The sequence below is a fragment of the Epargyreus clarus genome, unplaced genomic scaffold, assembly GCF_041222505.1.
Source record: "Epargyreus clarus isolate Ecla_fem2 unplaced genomic scaffold, WU_Ecla_fem_2.2 ptg000014l, whole genome shotgun sequence".
Taxonomy (NCBI): domain Eukaryota; kingdom Metazoa; phylum Arthropoda; class Insecta; order Lepidoptera; family Hesperiidae; genus Epargyreus; species Epargyreus clarus.
In genome coordinates, this window is record NW_027332222.1 from 6,576,759 (window position 1) to 6,599,687 (window position 22,929).

Below are 22,929 nucleotides of genomic sequence, written 5' to 3' on the forward strand. Positions count from 1 at the left end.
GGGCGCCGTGAAAGAATATTAAACTTGTAACTGCGCCGCGGGTTACAAAAGATTGGGAACCCCTGACCTATAGGATAGTTCGCGTTCCCGTAGAAATGATTTTGTAGCATACGAAAGTTAAATATCTGAAAACCGTGAACTGTGAAAAAAAGCGAATATATTACGACAAACTTACCTATTGCTTGCGGTTGGTGCGGTTAGTAATTTATTATTTCGTATTAGTACAGAACCCTCAGTGCGAGCCCAACTCGCACGTGGCTGGTTTTTTATGCATCCACGACGTTTCTTGCACGTACTATCGTTTCCATTTCCATTCATTACGTAATGTCCAAATGGTATCTAGAGGTATTGATTCTTATGGTAACCGAAGTGGCGAGCTGAATTTAAATTATTTGATGCTGGATTTTATTTCGGCCAGTGTTTAAATATGTTTGTATTTCATGTAAGTATAGTAGTAATGAACCAGTTAGCCGGCATACTAATGTAAAACATGTTAGTGTAAACAAAGCTAATTGTTTAGAGCTTGTAAGCTTTCAGTAAGCTGGTAGTAAGCTTTCAACTTAGCATTAGCATAGCAGTTACCATTCTAGTTGTTCAGGATACGATCTTCTTAAACATCAAATATAAAAAGTTAGTTTGTGTAAAGTCGGTATGTATTTAATGTAACCATATGTACTATTTTGTGGAGCGTACCTAAGGTAAAAAATGTAGGAGCTACGGTTCCTAGGTATTCCATAAGACTAATTCATTTCTTATTTGAATTTCATAAAAATTAGATAGTTAAGTCAATAACAAGGAAAAAACAATCGGTGTAACAAAAGTGTTACACTGATTTACAAAGTGTTTTTTAAGAAAATCGCGGACATACAAACATACACATACACATAATGATGAAATGCGAAGCCTTTTTTGGAGCCGGTTAAAAAGACAATAAGTAATACCGAGTAGCTACCTACGGATAAGTAGGTATATCATCGAATTGTGATTACTGTATCCGTTGTGCCGCCTACTGTTATATTTATAAGGTCATCGTAATTTGTTAACAATCAATATGGAGGCTTTGTCTGCCCAAAACTGACGCCTGTAATTAAATATCGGAGTCGGTGCATGACAATGAATAATGGTTGGTTAATCATTTGAGAATTGTTGATCTAAAATTAATACAAGTAGGTACAAATATGATACTGCACTATGTGTTAACTAAAATACATTTTGTTGTTAATGTACGATTAATCGTAAACATTAAATAAGCTAGACTTTATACGACGACTTTTTTAGATAAGGTTGAAGTGGAAGAAAAAAAATGGTTGCCTGTAAAGTCGGTTTTACGGGCGAAGATTTTACGTGACAACGTCTTTTTCTCGGTAGAATATTTATTGATATGAATATAATTAAATTGCACAATAGGAACAAGGAATTGAATGAAAATAAGAATTGCACAAATTTTAACTATAGAAATATATTTTGTTTACCTGCGCGCGCGGCAGACCGATCATAGTTGAGTGGGAGAGAGACGCAAGGCATTCGGCGGGCCTCTCTCTCGTTCGGTGACTCATCGTAACGTTACCGGGCGTTACACTTTTTCATAAGTGACTCCCAGCCGCAACCTAATTTAAGACGTTGTCACGTCAAAAATTGTGACACCTACTATGTATCTTCTCGTGTTTCGAAGTGTAAATTCGTTTAAGCATCGCTTATTGACAACAGTAGAAAGTATTCTATCGGACTTTCGATTTACAATTAAACAATTATTATGCCCGACAAAAACGATCACAAAATTATTAACCACCAGATTAAATTTAAATTTGACAATCGACCCATATAATGCTTTTTGCGTATGGGAGTACCTATGACATTTATATCATGGCATATTATTATGGCTACGTGTGTTTGTATTCTAGGATAGATGTTCATTTCCTCCCCATTGTACCAATTGCGCTCGTTTATGAATGACACTGGACTAATTGCGAACTCCTCAATTAGCGGCCGCTGATGAACGGGTGCGCACCTCGCGAGGCGTGGCACTCCTCAATGCCAGTTTTGTTTATGATTGTCCAACGCACGCGGATCGTCATTAACCCTTAATTGTTCTACTTCTGGGCACGGGTCTCCTCTTAGAAAGATAGATTGGTAAGGCCAAGTGCGAATCGGTTGACTTCGCTTTGATTACTTATTTTTTTTGATCTTCCATATATGAGTGTTTTCTTTTACCGTTATAGCAAGTGATAATTAATTTCTAATACAATCATAATTTTTAAAAATCAAATAAAACGAACATATCAGCATGGGTTTCGAACCCTCGGTGGACCTCCTATTTATCACCTGCCTCTTTTTTTTTGTTCACGAGGGGGAAACCTTCAAAAGGTGCCCGATGCCGTGGGAGCGACACAGGGTTTTGTGAGACTCTTACCGCACTAAAACCCCCCCGATGGCCGTCCTCGGCGCTGCGTAGGAGAATCCGGGATCTCCAAAGGAACGCAACCGGAGTCCTCTAAGCGCGTTGCCCCGTCGGGCTCCGCCCAGGTGAGCTTGACGCTCGCCACACCGTCTGGTGCGTACGACGGTATGCGACCACACATACCGCCGTCCTTCCCGGGGCCGTTGGCAGGGCGATTCGAGCTCCCACTCTTGCCACCCGCGACCCCAGAAGCCCCCCTTTTAGTCTCCTCCTACGACAGGCAGAAGATACCGTAGCCCTATTCTTGTCCCGGAACTACAGGGATATTTATCACTGCCTACGTACGCGGATATGAACTACGAATCTTATAATACCTTTATCTAAGAACTAGTGTTGCATACATAATATTTATATACCTGAATACCGTACATTTCCTATCATTACAAGCTCTGTATTTATCATAAATATTTGCCAACAAATTATTTACAGACATCAGAAAATAGAAAGGACTCTGTATTTTGTTCCCTTGTGTGTTTATAAACACTTTAATCAAATGATTAATGCGACCACATAAGTAGCAGTTTACAAGACCAGTATGGAAATTGAAATAGTGTTGTCACTGCATCCGTAATCGACTTTTGAACGTTCGTGTGATTTAAGTCGAGCAAGTTGAGTCATTTGAACGTAAGTGCTCCGACATAAACATTCACATAGCAATCATGTCGGTTGCACAGGTGTCAACTTAACGTATATCCGAGTATCGACCCTGGCCGCTCCATGTCCACCGAATCCTTTGTCCTGATTACTCAGCGAGAGCTAAGTATCGGACGTTTCCGAAACTTATAAATGACGTAAACTAAGGCGCAAAATACCCATAACTCCTTGCATAGTTCCCCCACTTTATGACCACAAACGGGCGTCTGCCAACAAATGTGGGGTGCGACCACGAAATGAGGGTTTAATGGGGATGTTTGCTGTTTGGTATGTTGTATAGGCTTCTATTTACACCAAATAATATGATATGTCGTTTCGCTCAGGAATTGAAATGAAATATCGTATGTAAATCCCTTGTCACACTTTTATACCTGCCCTATGTGTAATAATAGTTGTTGTACAAATAAACTATTTGATTGGATTTGTCAAAATACTATTTTTGTCTGCGCTGTTTCTAAACTATTTGATTGGATTTGTCAAAATACTATTTTTGTCTGCGCTCTTTCTAAACTATTTGATTGAATTTGTCAAAATACTATTTTTGTCTGCGCTCTTTCTAAACTATTTGATTGGATTTGTCAAAATACTATTTTTGTCTGCGCTCTTTCTACAAATTACTCAATACTGGGACTGGGAATTATATAGTTCTTCTTTAATATATATTTTTTTAACTTCCACCTGGTGGGTTTGACGCGATGCTTGTTCAAACATAGGTGCACACAAATTATCTTGAAGTTTTTATTACTGTTGCATTCTTTATCTTTGTGTTAAGTATACTTTAAATATTTTCCATTCATACAAAGTAATATGTACTTGACGATAACAAATTATATATTTTGCCGCTATCAAGTAATTCGGGTGTGTCTGTGTTTAGCTGTAGTTCTTAGTGACCGGACATGAAAGGTCGATAGAAGGTCCCGTTCGGCTCCCTTGATGATATTCCGGAACCGAAGCAAATAGTCGTTAAAGAGGTTCCATCGCCTTGACGAGGGTACAAATTGACTGTTTGTATATACATATGTTGTGTGTATTTCTCGTACACTACAATATTGAATATGCTACGTTTACATAACATGGTAACTTTTTCTTGATAATTCGTTAATACATAAGGTTGTTACTATTTCGCAATATTTTTCTGAGTTTGTTGTTCTGTATTTTTTGCTCATAAGAACATTGTTAAACGCTGCTGTATTGGTTTTAGAGTTGTTTTGAAGGTGAGACATTTTCGTGAAGTGCTCCAAGTAGCCAGGACATCTAAAGTTATTTCTTTTATTCTCTCAATTTCATAAGCAAATAAAAGAGAACTTACGTTTGACCATTAATAAATCAGCCTTTTCATTGAATGTGACTTTTCCTTATTACGGATATGTATCATTGACGCATCTAACCTGATTTGGAAGGCGGCATAATTAGTAGAACGTATAAATTACACGTGGTATTTAAAAAAAAAACAGTTTTATTTTACCTTCAAGTTTGTTTTAACAGGATATTTATTTTCTTGGCGGCAAAATTACATTGACCTCCAAAAGATACAAAAAGCGTTTCGTGGTATATTTTAAGAGACAAGTTACGGAACTTAGGCAACAACTTAGTCACCTGATTCTGGAGTTCTCTTCAATGCTACTTAAAGAAATTTGTGATATTATAATGGTAATTGCCAGCTTATGTAGGTTCGTTGGTGTTCTTAAGTCACTTCTTGCAACTTGACTTGTGGTGGTCTTAACTTGCTTCTTACAATTTAGACCTGCCTTGTACTAAACTTCTCCTTTTTATTTGTGAACTGAAGTTGAAGAAAGATTTTAAATTTACCGAAGGTCACAACACCTTTCTTAACGAGTTCTTGATGAATCCTCAGACACGTGGAAATCGCAAATGAACATTAAACACCAGTGGTCACTCATCTATCTACACAAAGTTTATAACCTACAATATCCGCTAAACACCAGAGCCAAAGAGTTATAACCGCTTTTGATTATAAAAAGTAGAAGAAATCGATTTGTATTAAAATAGCGACAGAACAATTATAATTGCGATTCACTATGCAGTCTGCACACACGACACATCCAGGAAACGTAGTGGCTAGAATTTATTGGCATTGAGCAAATGACATGCACTACTTAGAGAACAATTTAATGGATCGATATAAAGAGGCTATAAAAAGCGGATAATTATACACTGAACGCACACAATGTTCGTACGCATCTTTTAATATCGTACGTACTTACTATTTGTTTGAATGGAGTGCTTCTGTAAGGCCGATACGGTCATTAGGGTCAACATGAACATAACACCAATGGTGGTTGCATTCGTCGCATTCAATTGTTTATTAAGGCGTTAATGGCCAATGCACCTGTAATTGGTACACTTATAGGGGCCGTTAAGGTGCCCATAAAGGGCAGAAAATGTTTTCTTTGTATTAATAATTGTTCTGCCTAATAACAGCAATGTTAAGCGTTGCTGTGGTCCACTTTGAAGGGTCTGCTATGGAAGACGTACTTATCTCAGGCGTTCCAACTTAATCCTCAGGGCTAGCTACGAATCTCAATCTAATATTCTATTTTGGGGTTGATTACAAATGTCCATGGGCGACAGTAGCCAGTTACCAGCCAGTTTAGGTGGACTGCATGCTCGTTTGCTTCTTTATTATTAGAAAAAATACTGAAGAGTTCGTTTAAATCTACTTCCATATAATTGTGTACCCGCTTTGTTAGTTTTATGACACCAAGGCTAAACATTATGTAGGTCACGTAATTTCTGAGAGGTCTTTGTTTGAAATTTTGCATGCATTTGCATTTCACAACATATACAAAGGAACTGCCATGTCAATCCGAGTATAAGACAAAAGCACGAAGCCACGATCCCGTTCAACTGCAGAGAGGTGTCAGCCGGAGTGATATCGTACTTCCGAAGCTGTCGATTCCGTACTATGAATGGATAAATTCGGATGCAGAATTTTCAGTTCGAATGTAGAGGACCTCTGGCCAGTATATGGCTGGGTAAAAGCTCATCATGACCACCATTGTTATAGGTTCAAACGTCAACATGAAGAGGCCTCTGCCAGTCTGTCCAGTGCATGACTGGGCAAAGGCTAGTCGTGACAAAATGATTTTTGTGTTAAGATTTTCAACAAATCTACAAATTTTTGGACGGTTGACATTCATTCGTACATTACAATTTTCTATGTCGTGAGTGGCATATACAAAAAATACATAGACCAGTATCGTGACCGTTCATAACGCATCTGAATGCATAATTTTATTGTGTAATTCATAACATATGTGCAGTAAGAATATCCGGTTTTAAATAACATTACATTTTAAACAGGTATGCGTTTTAAAACCATTTCGTTTCATACTACATTGCATTGTCAGTGCAAGATTCACTCATAACTCACTGCTCATGCGATTACGCAAACATAATAATTATGGTGGAGTAAGTAATCTCCCCCTACCCTTTAAGATCGCCGAGTCACGTGCGCGGTAATCCAATATATCACAAGCACCGGCAACGTACGAATCCGTAACGCGAGCCGCGCTTGCAATAATTAAATGTTCCACATTGATGATTTATGAGGCTCGCCGCGTCTTATTTGTTTGTTTTTTGTTTCGACTAATCTCGCGCTTTGCTCACTTTACGCTCGTTACGTCGTTACGTAGTTATGTGTTGTAATCGGAGATTTTTTGGATTCCTTTCCGGTATTGCATGTTATTGTTCTATTTTTGTAATATCCGCGTTAACGGTCAACCTTATTTAGCGTTCGTTTCGGTTCATTTCCTAATATTTGACTCGTTGTCGCTATTAGCCATAGATACGTATCGACGTTTCTTCTGTCTCGTTTCGATGCTTATCTAAATAAATTTAATTACTTTTGTCATTTCGTCATACAATAACGACAACGTTTTCCGGCAATAACAATTAAAAAGGTTCGCTCTATGGCCCTTCAATAATTTATCTGTTTACAAACTGTGGTGCAACTACGAAATATAGCGCGAACGTGAGCGCGTGCGGCCGAGCGCGTACGACCTAGTATTTCAACACGAGAATAAATATGCGCGTAGAGAAGACACTCCATGTATTTCGCCGGTATTCATGGATCAGTGCTGCAGTGTATCATTATATTAATTATATTAAACAATCATTTTGGTGTCAGTAAGGCGCCATGGTATCATATACAATTGGTATCGTATAAGACGCACTAAAGGCTTGGTAGCGAAGATTGAATATTGATTCGTATGGATATACCTCAATGTGCGGTTCTATAATTGAACAGAAGTATAATTGATCTGTCATAATCGAACACTTAAAGAGCTATAAATAAGCACGAAAATTGCCAATATCGAGATCAAACGGGAAGACAGGATGTCATTCGAAGACGACGTCATCCGGAAATGTATCATCACATCGGTAGTATATCAACAGTTAATATTAATGGAATATAAGAGAGAACATATAAACGACGATATTATTTTATGTTCAAATATCCATGTCATTGAGCAGAAATTATTTTCCAATTATTTTTAAGTGCATATAGTTTTCTACATTTCGCGATCCTTAAAGTACAATAGGTAGAAAACGCTGCGGAGGTAGTCGTTCGCAGAGTTCATTGCCTCTCTGTAAGGGTATTTATTCATGCGCAACCATTTCACAAGCGCGGCCGCAGTCCGACGACCTCGCGCCTGAATGGGCCGACAGATAAGGCTCGTTTCCTTACATAGTACCATTATGTAATTATCAAACTCCCCTATCTTTGAGCTTACACACAACAGGAACAAACTTTCACACGCTTTCTTGTTAAAAATTTGCATTCGGTGAATACCTTCTATCTTTGAACGTAAATACAATTACCAATTATAGCAGGCTGTCTTGTATATATTATGTTGGCTTTCTAGTCATCAGGAGTGGCACCGCATCAGTAATTGACTTCAGGTAAAACCCCCCGTTATTTATGGACTTGTTCACAGATGTCCATGGGTGAAGCACTTACCATCAGACGGGCTGCGTCCGTTTTGCTACACCAATATCACAAAAAGATGTTAATCATATTCCTTACCGTCTTATTTCCGTTTCCTTGATCGTACAAATGAAGAAAAAAATTCACGATTCAGGCTTTGTTTTTAAATAAAATTGTTATACAGTGGAATAACTTTCTAAAGAAATGAACATTCGTAAGCGCCGTCGTCCATTTGTGAGATAAAGACGTCTTAGTGTGGCGTTGTGGGAAGCTGCGTTTATATCGCACTTATGGCTATGTATATGAAGGTCGCTGAAATCAGGTCACATTTCTTTGTGAAACTTGTATTATGTAAAAAAGAGTCTGAATTTATCTGACCTGTGGCAGCCATTTGAAATTAATTTTATGTGATGAATCGTAGACATAAAAAAGTTGAATAGAGTAGACAGAAATAGAATAAGGTCCACCTAACGGAAAATGATCCTGTCGTCCAAGGATATCTATAAGGCTTCGTGAAAGCCTTCAAAGTCGTTTTAAACTAAAAACACTTCTCCCAAAGAGTAAACGTACACACATATTTATGTATAAACCGTAGTTTAATTTTCCAGGAAACGTTTTATGAATTCAAAGACAAAATATTTTGTGCAAGATCTCAGAATCCAAACACCAGATGTCTGCGCAAATCACATTTCGAGCTATTTCCGTGTTTCCATCTGGACACGCCAGACCCATGTCTTGCCAAAAATATTTGCTGAATGTTCGCAAATGATAACTTTAGTATTTTTAACGAAATGAACCCACTACTCAACGCCGGGACATTAGACGTGCATAACTGCATAGTATTAAATGCGACGCAATTTTTTTGCGTGGGTGATACATAGACGTAACGATAATGTTAATAGTAAATGTCATTTCTTTTCGCAACTGCTCTATATTATATTGTATGTCACCTCATGAACTCTTTATTACACTTTAGTTTATTACAGATTCGAGTAGGAATTTATGTGATGATATGGGTGTTGAGTTAAATCATTCTGAAATAACAGCCGCTGAAATAACACTTGAAATAAATTTAAATTAAGACAATGTGTATCTTGATTACCATTCCAATTTACATAGGTATACCATGGCTTACGTCTAGCAATAGATAATTCTGCTTCTCGTTGTTATGTTTTTGTTTGTACTTTGTGGTTAGTGGGGAAATAAGTAAGTTAAATTCCGGTTCGATTTGAGTCTACTCTAGGTTTATAAAATCATGCGCTTCTTTAACCTCGTAAATTATATATTACGCTTCCTGAGAATCTCTACATAAATTATGAGCTATTTATGCAAACATAACATTTACAAAAATAATATTATATATGACAACATACATACAAGAAAAATATTCATATATAATTAAAAGTTATGTAAGTAAAATTCAATATCCAATAGATGCGATCCGCAATAGTTTAACATGCCAATACGAATTAGTGCAATTGGTCATAATTAATGATTAATAACGTTGGTTTTTTCTCGTGTATTTATTTCCTTTTGGCGTGCCAATAATGGAGTAATGTGTTTTATCACGGAATCTCCGATCTAATGCTATACGTAAACATGGTGAAGCGCGCGTAGCGCCGCGGCCGTAATCGATCTACAAAGTTAAGCAACGTCGGGCGCGTTCGATAGTTGGATGGGTGACTACTAGTCGTTTAAGTTTGTCGGACTTAATAAGGACAGTAATAAATATGTGATAACCGTTGGCTACTGTCCATCGAAAGACGTTGAAGCATGGTTGTGGAAACACCACTACCTACCACTAAATATTTTTTATAATCTCATAATACTATCTTCTTTAAAGTATTTTAATATAAAATTGCTTATTTAACTCGCTTATTTATAAAAGCTAGTAGTAGCGTATATATAAAATAATGGTCACATGGGACTCGTTACTTCAGTTTAACGGGGTGTACTTTGCACAGTAACTTCATACTGAGAGATTACTTGCGTTATTAACATGTAAAGTGTTGCAATAAATGTTGACGTCTTGTTTATCATACTCATGTTGTTATTATTACAGACAGAAATATCCAATGTGGCTGTGAATAGTAAAAAGTTTTTTGGCTGAATCCAAAACTTTGTTGACGGATGTACAACTCCTGCTATAAAAATAGGCGTGGCGTGAGGTGTATGCAAGGGAGGGCGGTTAGGGGGCCTCCCTAAGCATAGGTGAACAAAATTCAAACAGTACAAACTTTTTTCCCAAAAAAAATTCAGAAACTAGACGACCTTTTTTTCGCCGGCCTTTTCGTATACTGTCATAGTATAGTCACGGCTTTCGACTCCCTCCTCTTACTGCACAATGCTATAGCTTACGCCCATGAGTGTAGCCTCCATCATGAAAATGCTGTCATTTAAATGTTCATATAGTATATCTTGGATTACACTTACGTTGTTCCCTAAATCCGTTTTCTTACATAATAGTTACAAAGTAACAGAGTAATACTCGCTAGATTACATTATTAGTGTTAATAAAAACAACGAGACAGTCATGCTTCGTTCTGGTATTTCCGAGCTGCACTTTATGCAGATTAGTCGTCATAATATATGGTGCATCGGGTGGCGGATCCCCTTACAGTCACGTATGGTAGGTACTCGTAGCTACGACACTCATGCAAAACAATTTCATTATATTTGTAACGTCTAAATAACTTGTACTTGTGATATAAAATAATAAGTAATGTATGTAGTATATGCCTGTTTTACAAGCTTTTATTTAACTAACAATGTTTGTTAGTTTGTAGTTACAGTAGATGTTGTCACACTGGTTTAGATTTGATCACACCTATATAATATTTATTTTAAGCAGAGATGTGAAGATATATTTTCAGATATGCCTTATTATAGGTAATCTTTTTGTTTTAATAAATATACGCTGATAATATTCACAAGTTTTTTGTCATAATATGGCATTAACCACAAAATCATTTATAGGTACTATTGATACGAGTTTTTATTTTATTCGGAAAAGGTTTGCAATTTTATGTGAATTTACAAAATGTTTTCGTTAAGTTTTTGTTCGTAGTTAACTAGTTAGATTCGATTATGAAGGCCTATAAAAGGTCATTACTCTTGCAAGTCAATTGCGGTTTATCTAATTATTTGATTACTAATCGCGGTGTTATTTGAGATCTAATATACCTAACATTTATTAGATACTAATAAACATATCAACATGAATCAAACTCGAATATAACACGTCAACGGTAAATACTGTACGTGGTAGTATAAGTATCACCGATTTCAAGTGATTAGACGCAACTTGTATGGTATTAAGCTTCAGCTAATACGATACATAGTAAAGTTGTAACACGACGACACATGTATTTGCGTTTTTGTGTTGCGCTTTAATAAGTAAAATAGAAAAATACGTCGCCTGAAAATTGAATAAAGCCACAAAAGTATGATTTTATCGTTTATTTTTTAATTCTTGACAAATAAAAAACATATTTAGAGAAAATTTTAACTTTTAATTAAATTTTACTTTACGTAATAAAAATAAGTATTCCAAACATTTTAGGGATATTTTAGAACGGAGACGTGGCAAAAACTTTATTTAAGAAACAATTTCAATTCTCAAAACTGGTTACATTTTCTTGTTAGGAGTGCTCGATCTATGTATTTTACTCATCTGAGGCGTTACGATTATTATAAGCCAACGATTTTAGCTTGCGTAACCTTAAACGAATAAATACATTTAGTGTTGGTAGTTTATATTAGTTGAATGAGCGATCATACGTTACAAAACGGTTTTATGTTGCTTCATACATTTAGTAACTGTGGATACACCTTGTTAGTAGCTGGGTAAGGAGAAATCTTGTGTAATTTACGTATGAAACTTTTATACTGCTAAAAGGAAAAGTTATTAAAGTAAGGTAGCAACATATCGGTGGAACGCTTAACGTTACTGAGAACTTATTCTTAGTTGAACTCTATGTCATAATTGAGTACACTACAGTTGTTTTGCATGAAACATAAAACAAATAGTTAACTACCATAAATTAATATTATCATTTTCATGTCCCACTGCTGTGAATGGATTTATCACTATAACGAGGAAGTTCTGGACCAAACCTAAGCGCTTTGTTCCAATTCTGATTGGAGGAAGTACTTACAAGTTTTATAATACAAAGAACGAGAATCATTCATACACATTACGGCGGTCCGCTATAGATATGCTACTGGTTATGTTCCACGCTACTTTGAGCTGCATATAGTAAAAACGTAAACCGGTTTGTCGGGCGCAGGTGCGATGAATACGAAAGTAAACGGGGAAAGGGAACTGTCAAGTGCACGAGCGTGCAATCGATGAGTTTATAGTGCCTTATGGATGTAATGTGGGCGTTTATGTCATCTCTGATGAGCGGTGGTTTAATGTGGGTAGGTTGAGGTTATTTTTTCGTTGTTGCTGCCTTTGCGCCTTTGTTATAGTTTTAAATCGATAAGTTGATATAGATTTTCAAACTTTTTTTTTATGGTGAATGATGCCGCATTGTTTTTGGCTTATAGTACCTGTAAACATTTTAATAAAATAATTGAAAAAATAATAATCAAACCCGCTTAAGAAATACTTCAATTCCGTACGACACACTGTCGAATTTAATAATGATAACAATGTATGGCCTTTTGCACTTTCAATAAATTCATAAATTAGCAAATATTTCTCTAGTATTGATTGGAAGCTTAGTTTACTTATAATAATATGATACCATTTAAACATTCAATACCAAATTATTTAGTAACGAATGACTTCATTAGCAACGGAAGTAGCACTTTTTAAACATCCAAAGCGGTTGCCAAAAGATTGTTTTTATTTTTCCAAATAGCTAAGTTATCGTAGACGGCAGTAAAAAGATCAGCCACCTCTTAATTACCGTCGTGAGCGCGTTTGCCAATAAACGCACACATTATGTGAACTCGTTAAGATAAGCGGAACATACATGGATACATGACGAGACGTCGATGCTGTTTGTAAATAGAGCGCCCAGTGCCAAGGACGCGCCCTCAGGACCGAGATGTGATTAGTTGTCTGGCCAAACGAAATCTATTGACGTTCGTTCATACTGGTTACTGAATGATTTGTATTAGTGTTTTGTATAGGTTTTTGTCCGTGGCGGACTATGTTAATCTTATAAATAAAATAGCTCTTAGCTCTTACTTTTTGAGATAGTATGAGATAGGGGAATTTAAAAAAACATATCAGAAAAAAATCTGGATAACAACTTTTAGTAGGGTCCTATTATAGCTAAGTACCACCCCATATCATACCATAAGTCCAAAAAAGCATTAAACTCCGTCGTGCCAAAAAAAAATAGAAGAATTCACATACTTACCGAATTTCCATAGATAAAAAATGAAATTGATTTTAAAAAGGTTTTGCATTATTTCCATAGTTCCATTTACAAATACAGTTTTTAATATTGCCTCGTTACACTTCTATTTTTACAACGCGAAAGTAAAGCGTTTCATATTTTAATAAGATATTTTTAACAGATAACGATTTAATCCATCGCCTATCTCATAATCCCTTATACTACAAAGGATCTCTACTTCCTGTTTTTATTTTTTTTTCTGTCTAATCTATTGTTATCTCACGTGGCGTTCTGGATCAGAAACGGGGCATTGCAGTAGTCCGACTGCGGCAATGAGTCGTCACAACATGTTTGTTGTAAATATAAGCCAACGGAGCAATTAGATGAGACGACCAGGCAACTTAGACCTAGACTTACTAATAAGTCATTTGTGACGGCCGTTCTACACTTTACCGTGAATATTTACATTAGGCTTATATTATACAGTTATTGTTATATAATATTTACAATAATAATACAGTTACATAAATAAATTGATGCCAAATGTAAGTATAGGACAGGAATTGAAAAATATTCAACTTTTGAGATTAACGTTAGTTCTTAGAAAAAAATTGCCAGTGTAGATTGTATAGGTTAATCCTGAAAATCTTTTTATATATATTTCTTATGTGCGTGTGTATGTCACTGAACTCCTCCTAAACGACTGGACTGATTTTGATGAAATTTGTTGTGTGTTCAAGGGGACTTGAGAATGGTTTAGATTCACAATTTAGTCCGTGGGAAAAGGCTTTTTTAATTAATTTTTAATTCGTAAGTAGTTATAGAATCGGAAACTATGCATTTGATAAAGTGATGATCTTTAGCAAAGTTGTTGTCCAAGAGCCCACGAGAGTTTGGGAGTTGGTAAGACCAATTTTCGACAGATTGCACCACTGTCATTCCAATGCAAGTACAAATTTTCCGTTTCATGTATGTCATATTATTTCTTTAAAATGCGGGCGAAGCCGCGGGCACCACTAGTTATTTATATATTTTGACAAGTTAGATACAATTATCTGTTCAATTTATCTTTACCTACACAAGTCTGTAATAAATGTCAGACCAATTATATAACCCAAAACGACCCGGATGATTATAAAATGTCACTTCTTTTTACTTTCCTTTAAAAACGTAATAAAAACCCCTTCAAGCTAATATTTCGTGAATTCCATTCAGCACATATCCTGCCTCTCAGCTCTTTTTAACTCGACCATTGTGTAGAGTGGCCCTAAGGGAGAGATAACGTTCCGTCGCGGCTCATTCGCAGAGCACCTAGACTCAGACCTCCGCGGGCCGCTTGCACAGCGGTAACGAGTACTCAAAACACCTCTGAAGGACCGACTCGTTCGCTCAAGGAAATAACATGGAGTTTATTCAACAGATATTACGCTCCAAACGTACTTTACTTAGCGGTCGTGACGCCCTGATGTCGCTCGAGTGAAAAGTTTCAAGTGCTTGCGAATGATCAGTGTGATGTGCTAGTGTGAAATGTTTGAATTTTTTAAATTTAATTGGTAATTCAACGTCTTTACGTAATATATTAGAGCTTATATTTCAACGGCGTCTATCGATAGACCGTTTAACGCTGTGTTTGACGTTCATTCGTAAACAGTTCGTCGTTAGCGTATACAACATAAATTAGAACGAATCTATCGGCAGTTACTGCTCAAACAATCATTAGATTTTACACTCCCGTGATTACATCTTATAAATTAAACAATTACCTACTACTATAGTCTGCGTACGTACGAGGGCCTTGTTTATAATTTACCGATAACAATAGACATGTAATTTGATTCTTATGTCTATAACTATAGCCATAATAATGGAATATGAATAATATTGTCGTTTTATACGTATGTTATGTAGATAACATCACATAACAAATAAAATTAGTAACAGGAAGAAGAAGAAGAGTTTAGTATACATTTACATAAATATGTTTATGAAGCAAAATTATTATATCCACCTGATGGTAAGTGGTCTGTCCAATACTGGCCATGGATATTTGGAACCTACTCTATATAGAACAGGGGTTTCCAAAGCCGATCACAGAAGCGTAACTACTCCTGATGACTAGGTTCGTTTCATATTTTAACTAGCTTTGCACTTTGAAATAACAATTAATCTAAATATGTATTAATACTCCATTTCGTTTTATTTTTAAATAGGACATATTCCAAGTGGAAAAGGCTATCAAGCCATTTTATATAATAGCCACTGATAGCAATAAATCATGGAAGTTATCGCGCTACCTATAATGCTACGTTTTATCTAGGGTTGTCACATTTTCTAAAAAAAATAGTATTTCTTTAAAAAAAATTATTTTTTCTGTCGACTCTTTATGAAAGTGAAAGTATACTCCGTACTTCAACTTACTACTACATATTACAGAAAAATCAATTGTATGATTTTTCTGTAATATGTAGTATATATCATACTCATATCAATCATACTTATCATACTCAAAAAATATTAAGATAAAATAGGTATATATCATAGTACAAGTGTCAATTAATACTACATACTCGTATATTTATAGTAAGGGTATTATAGTACGGGTGCCAACCCTAGTTTTATCTCGTGTACAAAGTAACCGATGTGTAGTGAAATGTTTATCAAGCAAATAGGGTGACTGATGAGGAAAGTTTTTCAATATACAAATGGGCATAAGATTAACTTCGCAAAGTCTGCACGGAGGAGCAGTGTTTACATTTTACAGTATAACTTTAAACATTCTGTAGTACCTATCATAACTTTCTTTCTCTTCTTCGCCATGTATATGTTTGGTATTTTAATACACTATTATCACGGTACAAATATATATCCTTATACTGTGCTATTATAGACATTTTCGGGGTTAAAAGTTTACTGAGTCCCCGGCAACGGTCTTTATTTGTGCAGTGAATGCTGTTTATTCCGGCACCAACCCATCACATGAATCGATATCCCATTTAGATGCTTACCTCATCGCCAGCGAGTTGCGAGTTGAGCGAGATAATAACTACAAAGCAATGTCAAATGAAGATAATCCTGTAGGTTAATCCGCGTCAGTTAGTAAACGTGTAACTCTATAAAATTCATACTAATTATCAAATAAATATATATAACAAATGTTCGCTACTTACTACTAGGTTAACTTTCCTCCTTTCTCTATGAAGATACATATAAGCCGTAGGTCTTAGGATCTAGGACCCAGCCACTGTCCATTCGAAAAATAATAGTGCTGTAAGCTTTTTGTTTTGCGTTTTGTCGCCAACGATCTGAATAACAACATTGTCATAAACTACGATCATATATGCATGTGTTTTTTCAACTGTTTAACTTAGGCATTGCTATTCGCTTGTTCTATGCCAATAAGACAAGCGTCTTATTACGTCATGTGTTACATTTTATTTTAGCACGTAGCAATAATTCCGTTTGCCAGATACACTTTATGAGAGTTTTTCACATTGGTACAGTGCACGTACTAAATCTTTCGCTTACGTATGTACCTATCGAAATCCGGTGAATTAGAGTGTGAGTGAGAGGTTTTATAAATCCGCGTTTGTGATAACTGTTTCCATTAAATGATCGCTGGGTTCAGTTAACACGTTATACTTGTGCATGCGACCAATGTGAATATACTCTCAAAAATCATTCAGACAATACTCCTATCGAGACAAATAAGATAATTTTAACAAAGGATTTAGGAAATTTTGTTTTAAAAATATTCGCTTTCGCTTTCGTCAATTATAGGAATTATTAAATATAATTTAATTTTAAGCTATTTAACTGTAACTTTTATATATTTATATAGTTCCATATTTTAAAACTAACGTTCCGGCCACCCCGAAGGCAGTTATGTGAGTACATAGCGCTTGAGTTATTATAGCAATTTTAGCAGTAGCAATAGCAGTATTGTCTGAATAGTGCCGTAGATGTATGCATGCGCTGCCTGTGTCTAGCTCGTGGTTTTTGTTGCATGCAGGTCTAGACGAGCCTCGCAGCAGCTATCCAGGAGTGCTGAGAGCATCGATCAGTCGTATAAGAGGTAATGTTGTCACTATTATTTGTTTATTCAAGGTAAGTACAGGAGCGTAAACTTTTGGCTACCACAATATGTAGGATTGTTATTCCAGTTTTTAAGTAATGTAGGAGTAGGGATAAAGGTTGTAGTCCAATCAATGGTAAGTTGCAACCGCTGCTCACGGATATCTATAATAAACCCTAGACAGGTTTGGAATCCTTCCTAAAATGGTCCACAAGTGAATTAATATTTAGTACCGTTGAAGACTTAGTTGGAATGTATCTTCCAAGTGTCTATTCTTTATCACACCCTTCAAAATTAGCGAGGCGGTGGAGCCTACAAAATCGAACCACAAAGAGTTCTATCGCCCGCAAACCTTTTCGGGCCATCCTTTTATCTTTTGAAGAGTTCGGGTTTTACACGTGTAAATTTGATCGTGCGTCTAAGCACCGATTAATTCGTACCCGCCACACACGAGGCGTAAGTCCGTAGACATTGCGGCTTAACGAATTGCCGTTCACACCGACGGGTTTCACGCTTTGCGGTATTTTAAACCCTTACGGGATAAACCCGTTTGTTTTAATTTTACCGACTGGAGTGGTACGACTTTTATGGTTTTATTTATGCATTGTTGATAATATCGTTGGATGGGTTAGACATTTACCTTATCTCAATATAATCACGATTGACCAGTTTGGGGTATGTGCTCCCGTCCCCACCAATGTCTGACTGTGACTGTGATCTTAACTTAGAGTCAATTAAGAGACCCAAACAATTAAAGAAAACAGAAGCTACACACTTATGAGCGCCGGTCACGGTAAACTTTTCAGCTGTTGTCTGTTGCCCGTTGCTGAATTTATGCAGTCGATATTACTTGCATATTGGACTTTGCGACGACCTCAGCAATTAGTCAAAAAGTGTATCACTTTCATGCCCCCATGTAATCGATTAAACTCCTATCGTCGTTAAAAATAGCTAGTCTACTAGAGTCCTAATGCAACAAAGCACCGAATAAACATGTTCAACTACAACGTTAAAACCATGTGTAACACATAGCGAACTAGTGCATAGTTAAGGATTCGTTATCAATTGTTGTACGTCCAACATTCATTCATTAGCATTCTGCAATTGCATATTTGTGTCCCTCACACCTCCTTATAAACCAAAGGATGCCTAGCCAAATTGTTTTGTTCGGATAATTTATACGAAACCTAATTAATGTTCGATATCACAGTGGTGCCAAGAATTTACGCTCTTAAATATTAATATAGAATAATAAAGGATGATCCAATGATTTCACGTGTAACAAATTTTAATTAGATTTAATTTTCTGTATTTCAGAGTTTATTCAGAATTATTATAATTTAGGTATATATTAAACGTCATAATTCAGGATCATTCTTCAAAATATTGTGTGTTATTTAATTGCTATTGAATTTAAATATGATTGCTATATTTTTGTCGCTTACATTATTTGTGCAGATATTGTTTTTTTTTTGCCATTTTGTGCAATAACTTGTTGATTAATATTAGCTTATTTTTTAATTTCATGTTTTTAAAAAGTATTAGTTTAATCAATCAAATTATAAAAAAATGCGTGCATTATAAAAATAAATATTAACCGTACTATTATTTAGGTACATACATGACATATGTCACGCACTTAGTCAATAAACATCAACAAAATATTGAGGCAAAATAATCCTCGAAGGTTGTAAATTAGTGTAAAGTGAAGCATTAGTTTATTTGTACATTTGTCCAAAGCAATTTGGCAAGAAACGTACAAGATTAGTCATTTTACTTCATGGTATTATTTAAAACATTATTTTGTCCAATATATTACATTTTATGGTTAGTTATGTTCCAATTATTGCAAGATCTTTTATAAAAAAAAACGACACTCAAGTAAAATTACAGTGATAACATTTTTATTGCATTAATCCCTTGTTTTTGAAACATAGCTAACATTTAAGCTTCGTTTGTTGCCAGAAAACAAATTTCAAAAGCAGTGCATACGAATACGGTGTAGTAAAACCCCGACACGTCTCTTTGAACTTGAATGTGATTTCGCACAAACAAATTCGGAGAAGGTAGGCAGAGGGCGTGTTTACATACGGCGGGCGCCGTTAAAATTCTTCCCGTTTGTGTTCAAATCTGTCCTGTGAGAGTTATTTAGAGCGTCGCTTTCAGTGCTCGGCAATTATCCGTACACTGACACTGAATTTTTAGTGTTTTGCGTCACTCGCAATCGTATTAACATCGCCTGTGATTACTGCGAGCGACAGACTCCAAACGAACGTTTTCCCTGTCGCCTCCTTTATGCTGATGTGTCGAAGTGGAATGTGCACTCTGCGTGACTCATCCGCCCTTGCCTCTTTACATAAGATACGTTTCACAACTGCATATAGTGCTGATGTGGTAGTAATTTGTATTGTTTCATGTTTGCAGGTCGAAGAGCCGCTCTGTGGACCATGGGTTCGCGGCCCCCTTCGACTTGGACTCTCTGCGTTCCAAGGTCGAGGGCAGGTTCGACGCTATACATCGAGGTAAGCACGAAACATCTGATATATATTAATTAAGTATAGAAAAACGATTAGGAGCAATTCGGGATTGCAGCGGAAGTTTTATATCAGTGCATTTTTTTTAAGCCAATAAAATAAAATACTTTCGTTCGACTTGTAATTTCTATTAGTTTTTATTTTGTGTTTCTATGTTCTGATTTGAAGAATATCGAAGATGTACCTAGTCCGCCGGCATTCGTGCGTTACTTCATACATTCAAGCAAAATATCTGCCGACCTAAGATTATTAATTAAGTTTCATAAAAGATTGATTGGTGGCTAATAAATACCTTGTCTAATAAATCATCACGTGAAATTTATCCGATATTTCAATTTAAAAAATTAACATACTACACCGTACACGTGACAAGTAAATATAGCAATCAGTGACAACGACTCCGTGATTCGTTTTCGATTTATTTAAAGCATTGAACACTAAAAGGCAATCGGAAGCGGCAATCCATAAAGAGATTGACAAATGTGCTTTGCGAATCAAGTCTATGGTTTCATTTATCATTACGATAAATATGGACGTAATCTATTTTTACGAGATGACCTTATCTCCTAACCTTGTCGATAGGTTAGTAAAACAAACCAATAATTTAGAGCAATCATGTGGTATTTTCAAATTATATCCGTCGTCCTGATCTCGACCCAGATATGTCTTGCATTAAACGCACAAAGGTGATTGCCAAGATTACGAAAACTCACGACCAACACACGCAGGGCAAAAATTCCAAGATATAAGTTACTGTTTGCTTTGATTTTGTCAGCAACTTTTTAAGCTTCATTTTCTTTAATTGGAAATTTATTTTTTGATTATCCTTTTTTACTTAAAGTTAGAAAGGACCGTAAAGCTTCTTTTTAAAAAGTCGTGCTATAAAAAACATAACGACAGTTTTAAGAGTGTCTGTGTTTATAAGATATTGTTTCTTCTCATAATGTGGTATGAAAAGTAGAGTGCATTCCGTCGTAAAATTCTTTTTCCTTCGGTGACGTATCCCTTGGTGTTAGGATTATAGGTGGTACTCTAAAATCCTTCTACTTCGCATCGGATATATATAATAAACAAAAAGCGACCTGAGATAATATTTTGTAGCAAATCTATTATTTATTACTTACGCATGTCATGCCATCACTGTAGTTGTTATCACAGTTTGCGAATCACTCGCTGGCATCGGGAGTTGTTTTCTAAATAAACAAGCCAGTGCAGTATCCGGCATTACAGCGTTGCTATAATTAATTCAGCAAATTCAGTTAAAACTCGCGCTGTTTATTTACGCCGTCCGAGAGATTTTAGGATGTTCGCGTAATTGCTTGTGGGTATTGCGATTTAATTCGATGCTGATTTATGTGCCCGGCTGACTAATGAATGTGTTTGGACGAGAATATTTCATCTGCTCCGCTCTCGACGCTGATATCATCTCGCGTAGTAAAGAGTTATGTTGCGTTGTTGATGAATATTTGTAATCGATGAAATTTAATCGTTAATAGCTCGATAGATTTGTTTAATGTTTCAGATTTTAACGGTTTGCATTTTGTAATAATAACACCTTTTCTCACTACATCCTCAGCCAAAACGTAAACGTACGTAATGAAATAAATTAAAACCAGATTCTCCACAATTTGATTCAAATCTTGTATTACATCTTCGTTAGAATTGATCAGTATCAGTGACACTATAAATATATATCTGCGGTATTGATTAGGTTTCTCTCGCAATGTTATTGTAATAGATGACAATTGAGTGAATTCTAGCGAAAGTGCATCTCAGAAAAGTATATTATCAAACGGTTTCCACTTTCCCGGCGGATCTGCAGGCTTTGTGCGACTGATATGCAATTGTGAAACGGCTCCGGGCACTTGCACTCGATGTCAATAACACATATCGATGGCTGTCACGATTGTAGTGGCGCAATAACGAAACTGCAGTGCTCTTTTTGTATCGAAATCCAAATTGGGAAGCAAAAAGCGTATTGTTTCCTGAAATTGAAGTGGCGAACGAGCGTACCGTTCAAATGATGGAAAGTAGACTGCTGTCCATCTGTCTGTAATCATAAATGTCTCTCCCTTACAACTTCTTTCAAATCGAAACACAGCAGCGCTTGGCATTGCACAGTATGTACGTATGTTCTTGTCACATTTACTATTCTTCAATCTTATTAAAAAAGCGTATTAAAAATAGTTCGATTTAATATATTTTTAAATCTCCAATTTTTTTTGCCGTAAATCACTTTTAATTATTAAAAACCGTTCGTCCAAAATTAATCTTGCAGTTCAAAGGCGGTCGTACATTTGCATCTGTTTCGGTGGACCATAAAACATCCTCCCATAAGGAAATCCAATACTGTTGTTCTCCGTCGCCAGATGGCGAACGTTTAATTAAATACGAATTGCCTGGGAGCGCTCGCTAATTTAAGAAGCGATACGAAATAATATGTCTTCGATAGATATGTATGAACGATCATAGTAATTGGTTTGACTTGAATTATGTTTTAAGATTTTATTATGAATTTATTTTTTTATTTATTATGAATTTATTCCAATTTTGAGTCCTTTGTGAATTCGTCGTTTTCATGAGTGCAAAAACCTATGAATTATCATTGTCTTACATAACTAATGCTTACATCAAAATTCATTACTACTTTGTTACTTATTCAAGTGGTTTTACCCGCGTGATTAAGAGACTCCTTAAACTTCCTCTTTGTAGCAACTTTTTTACTTTAAGTAAATTTTTCATAATGAATGTGAAACCTTATAAATATTAAACTTGTTTCAGATGAGGATGAACAGGCTAAGCGGCTGCCTCCTCCGCCGCCGATTAAAACTATGACGTACACGGTGAGTATGTGGGTTTAGCTTAAATGGATTTAAGATTCAAATGCCTACACTCTATTCCTATAT

General features: G+C 36.0%; 1 protein-coding gene across 16 annotated transcripts in view; it reads left to right on the forward strand.

Annotated features, from left to right (window-relative positions):
- Positions 1–22,929, forward strand: part of mtd (TLD domain-containing protein mustard) — a 162,732-nt gene that overhangs the window by 78,320 nt on the left and 61,483 nt on the right. For 10 of the 16 annotated variants that reach the window (XM_073079693.1, XM_073079698.1, XM_073079695.1 and 7 more), the window contains 3 exons: positions 17,427–17,489; positions 19,914–20,011; positions 22,805–22,866. In XM_073079693.1, the coding sequence (XP_072935794.1) occupies positions 17,427–17,489; positions 19,914–20,011; positions 22,805–22,866 (223 nt within the window). Of the gene's footprint in view, positions 1–14,950; positions 14,971–17,426; positions 17,490–19,913; positions 20,012–22,804; positions 22,867–22,929 lie in introns of those variants that run through there. The other 6 variants (XM_073079696.1, XM_073079707.1, XM_073079699.1 and 3 more) reach the window with 2 other exon arrangements.